Raw genomic sequence first — 11,799 nt, 5'->3', positions numbered from 1 at the left:
TTCCCACACTGTTCCATCAGGAGTATGTAGATGAAGGCCAAGTTCCTTTTTCAGCCCTCAGAATGGGGATGGAGATCAACCTAGATAATCATAGAATGTCAAAGTTGAAAAGGTTTCCAACCTCTTCGTTTTATAAAGAAGGAAACTGAGGCCTACAAAGAGAAAATGACTAAAATGTCCATATCCTTTGAACTTGAGACTCCATTACTAAGCTTATATACTGAGGAAGCCATCGATAAGAAAGTCCCCATACACTCCAAAATATGTATAGCAGCAATTTTTGTTATAGCTAAGAACTGGAAACAAAGTAGATGCCCATCAACTGGGGAATGGGTAAACAAATAGTGGAACATGAATGTAATATTACTATGCTGTAAGAAATGGTGTGTGATAAATATAGAAAAGCATGGAAAGTATCTTTATGAACTGATGTAGAGTGAAGCAGAACTAAGAAAATAATATACACAGTAACTAAACAGTGTAAACGAAAAGAACAATGCCATGCCAAAACATCAAAAGTAAATGTAACAAAATTATAAAGATCAAGCAGGTCTTAAATGGAGAGATACTAGAAGACACCCAAACCACTCCTTTGTGGAGGTGAAGGTCCATAGATGCTATACACTGCACATTCTCAGACTTTTTCAACGTATCAATCATATTAATTTCAATGTATCAATCATACTAATTTTTTCACCTCTCCAAAAAGTACTGTTTGTCAAATGGAATGGCTCTCTGGGAGGAAGAGGCGGAGAATTACACAGGATATCATGGTGATGTAAAAAACAGAAAATATCAATAAAAATTATTTAAAAATAAGAGATAAAGTGAATTGCTGGCACTGGGAAAGCCTGGACAAAAACTAAGACCTCGACTCTTGCCAGTGTTCTCTCCGGCATACAACACTGTCTTCTCCTTAAAGGACAATCCCACTGTCACCTCCTAATGACCACTCTCTCTCTCTGGGTGGAAATTTTCCATTATTACCTTATGTATAAAAATGTTTTCCCTCATATCATTAGATATGAAAGATGGAAGGGAACTTAAAGATCACCTAATCTAATTCTCTAATTTTAAGCACAAGGGAGAAACTAATAAAGTAACTAGCTCGATGTCAAAAACAGGCAGTAATTGGCAGAGATTCAAAATCCAGTGTACTCTGTAGTGAGAGGATTGTGTGCATGTGGTGGTGGGAGCTCGGGGAGAAGGGCCTCTGCCAGAGTGAGTTAAGAGAAAACCTGAACTGGGCCAGGTTGAGCTACTATTGGGTTCAAAGTCTCTACTATCTCCTTCCTGAAAATCATCTGAGAGCTCCAGGGTCTTGAGGCTTTTGAAACTACTGATGACAGTACTTACAGCCTGGATCCAGAGCTTTTTGCAGGGGTGGGGGGACACAACACCCAAAAGAAATACAGTGGGAAATCCCTGGGCTCTGAAAGTAGAAGATGTAACAGTCTGTTTGTGGGCCTTACATGTGACTAAGGAAAGGGAAATGAATCTATTTATTGAGGCAAACTGCCACCACACAGCTTCTGTTTCTCTTCGGTCTAGAGGTGAAGCAGCCAAGCTTTAACTTGCTGGGTAATCTTGGGCAAAAGCCTTCCCCTCTTTGAGCCCATTTCCTCTGCAAATTAGAGAGTGATGTTGGGGTGTAAAATGGAGTGTTGGATTTATAGTTAAGAAGCCTCTTTGAACCTCAGCTCCCAAAAATACTTCTATGTCCATGGGCAAATCACAACTTCTCTAAATCTTAGTTCCTTCACCTGTAAAACAGGAGAACTTTCACTACCTACACCTCACAAAAAGCAGTGCTAGTAGACCCACCTCTGACTTCTACTGAGCCCCCAAGACCATTGAAACCACAGCTCAGACTCTCCTGCTTGCCCTAACTCAACCCCATTTCATAGTGTGGCCACCATGAGGAAAGAGCTAGATAAACATAACATTATGATTAGATGTTTTCTAAGGTCTCTTCTAACTTGGAGTGTCTGTGACTATGATTAAGAAGCTAACAGAGAGGACGTGGATGCAGGGCATGGAAACAGGCACTCACAGGAGGGATGAAGGCAACCAAGTTCCCCACCTTGGACATCCTCAAGCTAGCTGGGAGGGTCTTTGGGCATGGAAGCAGAAGCCATAAGCTGCCCCAGCTAAATCCATCTGTGACCAATCTGTAGCTACTCCAGATCATGACTCTCTGTCCCAGACCTTGGCCATTTCCAGGCTTTAGGAATCTTTGATATTCCTATGATTTTCTAGCCAAATTCTGTTTAAGAAAAAAAAAAAAACAGCAACAAACAAAATCAACCACCACCACCTCAGGCAGTGGGGAGGGTAGCACAAGCAGCCCAACCCCTAAACACTGATCAATCTTGATCTCTCTCTCACATACACACACAGACACAGAGACAGAGAAACACACACACACACACACACACACACACACACACACACGAACACGCACACGCACACGCACATACCCCCTTCTCTTTCACAGTCATTGGTCCCTGTTCCTGGCAGGGCCCTCTTTCTCCACGCTTTTTGAAAAATTCCAACATTCAGGCCAAACTAAAGAGAATAAAGCATTTATTCTTTAGTCAAGACAGATGACAGCAGATTGAGGGGCTTGAGATAATATCCTGCTAACTTCTCAGATCTCAGGTATTCAGCTGGGGCTGGGATCAATGACCCCCATGCTGCCTGGGGCAGTCCTACTCTCGCCCCAATCTCAGCCACAACTCAGGACCTTATCAGACTGGCTTTGCCAGGGCTGGGAGGTCAAACGATTATGGAAGACTAAAATTCCTGTGATGAATGACAGCAGCAGTCACTCTCTGCGTAAGAGAAAAAACAATTCCTGGGAAACAACTGTTCAGGGTAACTCCTATTAACCAGGACCCTGCCACCAGACTGATCTAAAACCTCTATGCCCCCCACACATAGAGAGCTATATCTGCAGACCAGGAAGGAACTTGATGTGTGTGTCCCCACCCCACCCTGCAAAAAGCTCTTGATCCAGGCTGTAACTACTGTCACCAGTAGTTTCAGAAGCCTCAATCAGAGCAACTTTTGATTTTATTCTTGACTCTACCACAGAGAGAGATTGCCCTTGGGGACACATCCGAATTGAGCCTGGTACCCACCAGCCCATACAAAACACAAAGACCTTAATCATGTTACAGAAAATAAATCATGTTCAGCTCCATGACAGCCAAACTCTCTGCAGGCCATTTAACGAGAACCACACTAGGAGAATCGTGACGTGAAAAATGTGAAATGGTTTAAGGAAGAAAACAAAAAACAGAATGGAGACATTTTCACCTGAGGTTTCTCTCCAAAAGAGCAAACTACAACCGAGTTGTATCTCAGGCCAGGCACTGCACCCCTCCCAAGATCATCCTCTGTTGTGGGTACACAAAGACTGAGGAAGGCTGTGTGTGAGCTTGGCCAGGGAATTCACTTACAGAGGCTGGCAGCTGAGGGCTTTGATGAGGATCCTGGCCAGCCATACTCACCCCAACCCAGAGTCCCCCCGGGGGCCCTGCTGCAGACATGGCTAGAAGACGCAAGGGCAAAAAGGCCAGAGATGTCTATAGTGGCCCCTATTTGAGGGGGACAGGGGATGAGAACAATAGAGGGGAAGAGGCTCTGCTTATTAGAAGTTATTACAAACCCCAGCCAGGCTCTTGGGTATGGACTGCCACTGACCATTGGCAGCAGCAGACCAGACTCAGTAGAGAGGGGGAAATAAAGGACTGTTCATTCCTAAACCAAAGAGGAAGAAATAACTTGGGGAATGAGGTTCCTCAGAAACCTGTCAGCCCATGAAGCTCACAGACATTGTCAGCCAAGACACTGACAGCAACACTCACTGCATTGCCCTTTAATAATCTCACACAGAGCAAGCCCTGAGGGAGGATGCTACAATCTGGTTTATGCCTTCCTCCCCCGGGGGCCTGCCACTCTAATCACAAGAGCCGTCCTTCCAGCCATCCCGCCATCGCTCATCCACACGAGCACAGTCAAACGCAGGCTTCCCTAGCTTCAAGTTCACCTCGTTGTGTAGGCGGCAGAGCCACTGGGTGAACCTGCTCCGACTGCTGGTGTCTGGCTGGTTTCTGCTCAACCTGCAGGAGAATGGGGCAGCATAGGGAGGATCAAGAAAGAGTGGGTATGAGGGAAGCCTGGATCCCACCAATGCCATCCCTGAAGCAGCTTGGATATGAACCCCTCCCCCCAGGAGACACTGGGCCCGGCATAATCCAGACCATCCGATTCTCTAAGAAAACCCTAATTCTCAGTCCCCATACAACACTGGAGAGATCCATTTTTCTTGGGATCCTCAAGTCTATAATCCAATTTTCCAAATGGAAAATGGAGTCTAAAGGGTACAGAAGAGCTACAATGTTTGTTCTTTCTCTCAATGGGGACAGAGAGGACTGAAATACTCTGACTAATAGCAACAATTCACTTTTTGCTCTTATATTACTGAAGCTTTGCTATTCTAGGTGTGGAATAGCATCTTTCACCTAAGAGCACAGGGTCAGCCCAAAGCTAGGTCCTGGGACCCTGAAGGGACAAATTCTCCTTGGATTGAAGAGCGATCCTGGTTATCAGGGATTCTTCTGCTATGCCTGCAGAAGAAGTCCTTAGACATCACAGAGGAACTCTGCACAATTTAGGTTCAGTTCCCCTGAAGGCACTTTAACAAAAGCAGAGTGGGGAAGGTGCCTCAGACATAGATCAAAGCAAACAGAATCAGGCAGATTTATTGGGAAAACACTATTCAATATCCCTATAGGCCTTTAAAAACACAGAGTGCTCTTAGGAAACCTGTATTTTCTCCTAATACCTTCATTAAATAAGCATATCCAGTATGAATCTTATAAAACCCTTGGAAAGAGAACTATGAAGCCTCAGGCAGGTTATTAGCCCACACTATAGAACTTTACAAGCTCCTAACCCCAGGAAGGAACCTCTTTCAAACTCCACCCTGGGGCTTTAAGCAGAGAGTAGAAGGGGTGGGGCAAATTACATATCTCCGAACAAAGGTCGTGCACTCTCTTCTGCCCTAGCACATCAATGCCAACTACTTTCTGTTTTACAAAAAGCGTAAGTAGCAGTGGCAGATCCCTACTAACAGCTGAGCTTAGAAAGTCTGATCATTCTTGGTAGACAGGCCTCTAACATTTTAGGATCACAAGAAATGAGCAAAAGTCCCCTCCTGGCTTTTACTGCCAGGTATTTGAGTCATATCCGAGTGAAGAAATAGGCAGGCTAAGGGAAACAGCTTCAGGTCCTGCTAAAACCATGAAGCAGGTTAGCTTAATCCCCTAACTCCTTAAACAAAGAGACCCTAGTCCTCTGATATCAATGTTTTTCCAAGTGGGCACGAAAAGCGAAATCCTCTCTGGAAAATTTTCTGGGATAGTCTCCAGTTGTGAGGATGAAGCGAGGGTTATAGAAACACAGAATCTTAGAAAGAACCTCAGCAGTCATCTATTTCAACATGGACCTGGACCAAGAACTCCTACAGCATTGTGGACAAGCAGCCTGTCTGAAGATCTTCAATGAGGAAGGAACTTACTATTTTTCCAGAGTAGCTAGAAAAGTTTCACTTTTGGACAGGTCTAATTGTTTGGAATTTTCCCCTTTACACTGCCTTCTGAGTTGAAGAGTCAAGGGGCAACAGACCTCAGGGTTGAAGAAGCCAAACCTTGATAAATGTGATCCAAAAAGTCCACCACCTCTACCTCCCTTCAGCCCACCTCCAGTTGCTAGAAGTACACAAGGTTGAAAGGAGAGCCTGGGGAAGATAGATTTCCTGAATTTTACCACTGGTGATCATTCTGGGCCCCATAAACTTCTACTCTTTCTTAGACTAGGGCTGTCTTATACTTGGGTCCAAGTCGGGACCCTTCAGATGTAGCACTAAGACCTTGTGTTAAGATTCACAGGGCACCTACGGTTAAGGTTTAGAATGCTGTCTCTGTGTGACATCACTAACACTTCCCTTTCCCAAACCCCTCTCCCCTGCTCCAGCCTTCAAAACGTGGGAAATCAGCGTGGCGGCACATTCATACACAACTTGCCTTCTCCTTATATCTTCAGCACACTCATCACATGGGAAAAACTTGGAAAATAGATGTATAAACTGGGCCATTTCTTCCTGCTGGTCTAAGGTAGGGCAGTCAGGATAATACGCAGCCATTGTGTGTAAGAAAGCCCAACTGTTTCGCCCCAGCTCCTCCCGATCCAGAGGGCAATCAGCTGGCAACTTGTTTTCCAACTGGGAAAGAAGGAAGGGAGATGAAAGCTTAGAAATGAGATTTCAGGCTAATTCCCATAGGCCCAATCTTTTAACAACAGCCCCCTTTGTGTAACTGGCAGAAAGCTCTAACTCACTTGAAAATCTCAGCCAAGAGGATTCTACCTTATTTTATGCAAACTCACTCTTGGGCTCGGCAAAAGAACAAGAGAGCAGACTGCCAAAAATATACTCTCGGGAGATTTGTCTTGAAGCACAACCAGCAGTGTTTGGCTGTTTTGAGGCGGACAAGGTGAAGGGAGGCAGCAGCGCCCTAGAGTCTCCAAGGCCTCAACCTATCTTGGAGTGGAGGCATGATTTGAACTTGGACTTCTTTAGGCTCTAAGTCTAGCATTCTTCCCACCAAACCACACTAACTCCTGGGGCAAGTCATTTAACCTCTTCAGAACTCAATTTTTCTCTGTGATAATAATTTGAGTAATATAGGGAGTAATAGCATTATTCTCATTTTACAGAACCGTAAACTGAGACTCGGAGAGCACGTGACTTATCCAGTCAGCACACGTTTGAAAGAGCTGGTATCCTGACTCAAAGACCCAAAGTTACACCACAGCTGCTTTGTCTATACACTGAGGGAGGAAGAAGGGAATAAGCATATGCACAGCAACCATACTGTGCCAGATGCTGCAGCTTTACAAATACTCTCTTATTTAATCCTCACAACAACACTTCGTGGTACAGTTGAGGAAAATAAGGCAGACGGAGGTTAAGGGACTTGCCCAGGGCCATACAGCTAACTGCCTGATGCTGGATTTGAACCCAGGCCTTCCTGACTCCAGGCTCAGTGGGCTGCTTCAATGTCTAAAGACCCTTCAAGCTATAAATCCTATATTCTTTCTGTCCACTTTAGACAAAAGGGGGAGGGGCTGGGTTAAAAAAAAAAGGTTAATTTTATTCATTCTATCAGCTCCCGTTTCCTGCTTAGGTTGGGGTTCTGTGGGGAACCAAGCCAACGGGAACCCAGTAGAAAATTTGGGTTTTCTGGGCTGATAGTGGGGGGGATCCTTAGCGGGGCGGGGGAGAGTGCTAAGAGCCTCAAAACCTTTTCTAAAGAACAAAGCTGAACAGGTTCGCTCTAGGTGAGTCAGAAGTGGGGTTTGTGTCATTAGGGAGAGAAGCCTGACCCTAGAAGAGGGAATGGGGGGACCCGCGTGTTTGGGAAGAGACAGCGAGCTGGGAGGCATCCAGAGATGGGGGACACGTGTGTCCGGGGAGGGGGAAAGTGACAGAGGCAGTATGGCCCCGGGTGGGAGGCGAGGTGGGCAAAAGTGGATGTTCCAGAAGAAAGGCTCTGACTTGTGAGTTTGGTGGGCACGCCTGGGCAGGAGGAAACTGGGGTTCCCTGGATATGCGGGCCGAGGAGCCGGCGGGCTCGGGGCCTAGGGGAGGGCGTTTCCCTTCTCCTCCAGCCGTGCCCCGCCCTGCCGCAGGCGGCCGAGCCTCACCGCGACCGGAGTCTCGCTTTCCGAGTTCTCCCGCGCCTTCTGCGTCTTCATCCACGTCTTGAAGTCGACGCAGGCCCGGCAGGGACGCTTCCGCGCGGCGGCCTCCCCCACGGCCCCAGCCGTCTCTGTCGCCGCTTCCTCCTTGGCCTCGTGGGCCCGCGCGCCGCCCGGCAGGAAGGAAAAGAAGCTGGCGGGCGAGAAACGCCGACCTTCGCCGGGCGCCGCCATCTTGGTCACCCAAGGAATTCTGGGATAGGCGGCCTTGTAGGCGCGCAGGCGGGCGGCCTCCCTCAGCTTCCACGCCAGCCCCATCCCCAGCTTCAGCCCCAGCCCCGCCTTCGAGACCGCCCCGGCCTCCGGGCACAGCCCCGCCCCCGCCTTGGTATTCTCCGAGCTGGCCCCGGGCGCCTCATTCTCCGGCCGGCCTGAGCCAGGCTCCTTCTTTTGCTTCCTCCAGTAGAAGAGCAGCGTGGAACGGTGGCCAGTCCTGCCCTGGCGGCGCGCTTTGGCTCGGGTTTTGGGCGGGGCATTAGGCCGCTCCTTGGCGTGGCACCTGTGCCGGGACTTGGGGCGTCGGGGCTCTCCTTCCGCTGTCTGCAACCGAGCCTCCTTCATCCCTAGGGCAACTCGGCCCTCCTTCCCCTCCTCCCTCCCTCAGCCCCGCCCTCCTCCAGAAACCAGCCCCAACATGGTCGCTCACGCCCTAGGGACCCGAGAGGCCGGAGGCCGATCGTGCTGCTGGAGAACTAAGCTCCTCGCGGCCTCGGCCAGCCGAGGGCCGTTAGTCCAGGCCGCCCCAGGTGCCGAGCAACGGCCGCCGTTACGAGGGGGCGTGGCCGTGACGTCAGAGATGATGGGGCGGGGCGCGGACGCGATCCCTTCTCCGTTCTTTTCCGAGGACGTTCCACGGTTCAATCATCGCAGACCTTTGCAACCTTTCCTGCCCCCTGTGACTTCTAGAGGGGCCCCTTAACATAGAGCGAAAATCTCACCCCTGCCGTTAGTAGCTGTGTGACTGTCATTTTTCCCACCTAGGGCCTCAGTTTCCTGACCTGCAACGCTCGGACGGTTGGACTAAATGTGATCTCTAAGGGACTTTCCAACTCAAAATTCCTCGATCCTGCTGTTTGCCGTCCACCCACAGCTATTGTCGGTTCTTGGAGGGCAGGGTCTGGGCCAATGGCACCTTCCCCTCAAAATTACCTTTTATTTATTCTTATGTTTTCATGCTCAAAACTTTGGCACCATCTTTGACTTTTCCTTCTCCCTTATCCTCCACAGCTATTCAAATGCCAAGTTCTGTCCAATTTTCATCCTTGATACCTCCCATATTTCTTCTCTTCCATTCATTACCACCTACCTAATTCAACCCCTGGAGTATTCAATGCCTGGATTATTGCAATAATTTCCTAATATGTTTCCACATCTCACCTCTCCTATCCTTCACACATCTGCCAAAATAATCTTAATCAATAAGCCTATTGTTGTCTGTCCTTTCTCAAAGAGGACCATGACATCAGGGAGATGATGCTCGACATGCAAGTAAATTGGATTTAAGTGAGGGAGGGCTGTGTAAAGTCTCTGGCCTCACTTTCTCCTCCCAAGCCATCTGGGTCCAGTGGCAAGATATAGATAGATCTGGACGATTGGAGATGGCCCCTATGCATTGAGAGAAGTTGGCTTTTTTATGTTAATGTTTGAGGCAATACCTAATCAGTAAATATCAAATAGTAACTGTTTCTCTTTTGCACAGGAACCCTGAAGGTCTTCCCCTCCCAGTTTGATTTTTTTTTTCTGAGTTTTGATTAAGGAGGCCTGTTCACCGAATGGGTATAACCTCACTCAAAGTGAGAACCTGAAAAGACCTTAGCCTGAAAGGGCCAGGGTCTTGAAATGCCTCTTGGGCCATCTCCAGCCATCCTGGTGAATATCAGGCCACTGGACCCAGATGGCTCTGGAGGAGAAAGTGAGGCTGGTGACCTTGCTCACTCAAGGTGCCTCACTCAAAGTCAACTGCAAGTCATGTCATCATTTCCCTGATGTCATGGTCGTCTTTGAGAATGAAGGACAAACACAATAACAACCCAATCAAGGATTAAAGCTAGAGAAGAAAAAAGTCTATTAAGAACCTACCGCATGCCAGGTACTGTGCTAATTGATGGAGATGGCGATGACAAAAGTCAAACTGCCCCCGCCCTCACAGAACTTGAATTTTAACCGGAGATGACATGTACATATAAAAGCATGTGTGGAACATAGACAAAATGGGGTTGTTTTGAGGAAGGACACCAGCAGTTGGGAGGAATCAGGCTTCATGTAGGAGGTGGTGCTTGGGCTGAGTTTTAACAGAAACCAGGTGGGAAGAGAGAGCCTCCCAGCCAGAGCAGAAGTCTAATCATCTCATTCTTCTGTCCAACTTTTGGTTTACCTTGTAAGATAAAATGAATACTTCTTCCTCTGACATTTTAAGATCCTCCACAGTCTGATTTCTTTTCCTCCTTATTGCACATCATTCCATTTCACAAATTGTATTTCAGTTATGATGAACTACTAGTTTGTTCCCTGATCTTATCACACAACTCCCTCTCTGTGTGTTTGCAAAAGCCATTTTCCCCATAACACTCCTCCTGTCTAAAATTCTCTTCCTTTAGAGTGTCACTCAGGTGCCATCTCCTCCATGAACTTTTACAAGGCAAAGGAAAACTTAAGGAGCATCTGTGTACAAAATTCCTCTCCAAATTCTTCCATTGAAACTGATGTCATTTTCCTAGAGTGTACTTTGGATCCTTCTTCCGATCCCAGCATACCCTATCTTGTGTTACTGTGATTTATGTTTCTTTTTATTCCAGTGGTGGGAATGACAGGACCTGTCAGGTTTGTTTTTTTCTTTTGTCTTCATCCCTAGCATTAAACATATAGTGTAGCTGATAAATGTCTCATTCAACAGATATTCCAGTGCATGGATGTCCTAGGAAGCCAGAGTAGGAGGTAGGTAGTGATTTTACCAACTTAACAGATGAGAAAATTGAAGCACAGATGGTTAAATTAACTGATCTTAGATCCCAAAGTGAGTCAATGCTAGAGCCTGGATGACCCCAGGCTGCTGGGCTGTCATATCAACACCTCCAGGAATCTTGTTTGAGTAATCACCGGGGGCTTTGAGAAGGCGAGAGCATGACTGCAGGAGCAGTGTAAAAGACAGTCTCCAACTGAGTGGGAAGTGATAGATGCTGAGCCTTAGAACTGTGACCAGTGCTTCATCAATCGGAGGCTCAGCTTCACCCTATGGTCTCCCATTAGATCCTGAGCTGCTCAAGGGTGGGGACTACTTGGAACAATGCCTGGCACAGTCGATTCGACTTGACTTCACCTGCCTTGTGCCCCACCTAACAAACAGAGGGTGCCGTGAAGTAACTGGCAAGCTCCTGGGGCTCCTCTCTAACTGTTAGAGATCTGGCCAACCCTCAGATCCATCCCTTCTCAGCTGACCTTCTGTTCTATCTAAGGGGTGGGATAGTGTTTCCACCCATCACAACAATGGACTGGGCCTTCATCTCCTGGCTACTTTCCTTCATTATATCACTGGTTGTGTTCCTCATTGACCCCTCTAGTTCAAGGGCATATTCTAATAAGCCTTTAATGGATTTAGAAAAATGGTAACAGAAACAAAAACCTTTCTCAGCTTCTAGCAGACATAGATCATATACTCTGCTTAAGAGAAAGTGTAGTAAGTATCATGTAAAGAGCACTGGCTCTAAAACCAGAGGCCCTGAGTTCAAATTCTAGATGAAGTAGAAGGTGAAATGGCTCTTTCAGCAGTCCCATCTTTTCAGCAGGGACCATCTTTTGCCTTCGTTTGTATCCCCAGCACTTAGCACAATGCCTGGCACATAGTAGATGCTTAATAAATACTTACTGACTGATTACTACCTGGGTGATCAAGGGCCTCCTTGGGCCTCAGTTTCTTTGTCTGTAAAATGAGGTGGACTAGATGGTCCATGAAGTCTGTTCCAGCTCTAGAACTAT

The 11,799-nt window shown here is 47.2% G+C and overlaps 1 protein-coding gene across 1 annotated transcript; it reads right to left on the bottom strand.

Moving 5' to 3' along the window:
• Positions 1 to 2,569: 2,569 nt before the first annotated feature.
• GFER (growth factor, augmenter of liver regeneration) lies at positions 2,570 to 8,638 on the bottom strand. Its single transcript, XM_036738998.1, has 3 exons — positions 7,774 to 8,638; positions 6,093 to 6,289; positions 2,570 to 4,127 (listed from the first exon to the last, which is right to left on the bottom strand). Exons 1-3 carry the CDS (start codon positions 8,386 to 8,388, stop codon positions 3,965 to 3,967), a joined length of 975 nt encoding a protein of 324 aa, XP_036594893.1. The 5' UTR covers positions 8,389 to 8,638; the 3' UTR covers positions 2,570 to 3,964.
• Between the last annotated feature and the right edge of the window lie 3,161 nt (positions 8,639 to 11,799).

Source organism: Trichosurus vulpecula, chromosome 9 (assembly GCF_011100635.1).
Source record: "Trichosurus vulpecula isolate mTriVul1 chromosome 9, mTriVul1.pri, whole genome shotgun sequence".
Lineage (NCBI taxonomy): Eukaryota > Metazoa > Chordata > Mammalia > Diprotodontia > Phalangeridae > Trichosurus > Trichosurus vulpecula.
The sequence above is the reverse complement of the archived record's forward strand: the minus strand, read 5'-3'. Positions and strand labels throughout refer to the sequence as shown.

What these genes read in the sequence shown, in the direction of transcription:
- GFER (XM_036738998.1), bottom strand. Translation starts at nt 8,388, where the DNA reads ATGAAGGAGGCTCGGTTGCAGACAGCGGAAGGAGAGCCCCGACGCCCC. An exon ending in AAAGCGAGACTCCGGTCGCG is followed by an intron (nt 6,290 to 7,773) that starts GTGAGGCTCGGC and finishes CTTCTTTCCCAG; the next exon opens with TTGGAAAACAAGTTGCCAGC. An exon ending in GCTGAAGATATAAGGAGAAG is followed by an intron (nt 4,128 to 6,092) that starts GCAAGTTGTGTA and finishes ATTCTCCTGCAG; the next exon opens with GTTGAGCAGAAACCAGCCAG.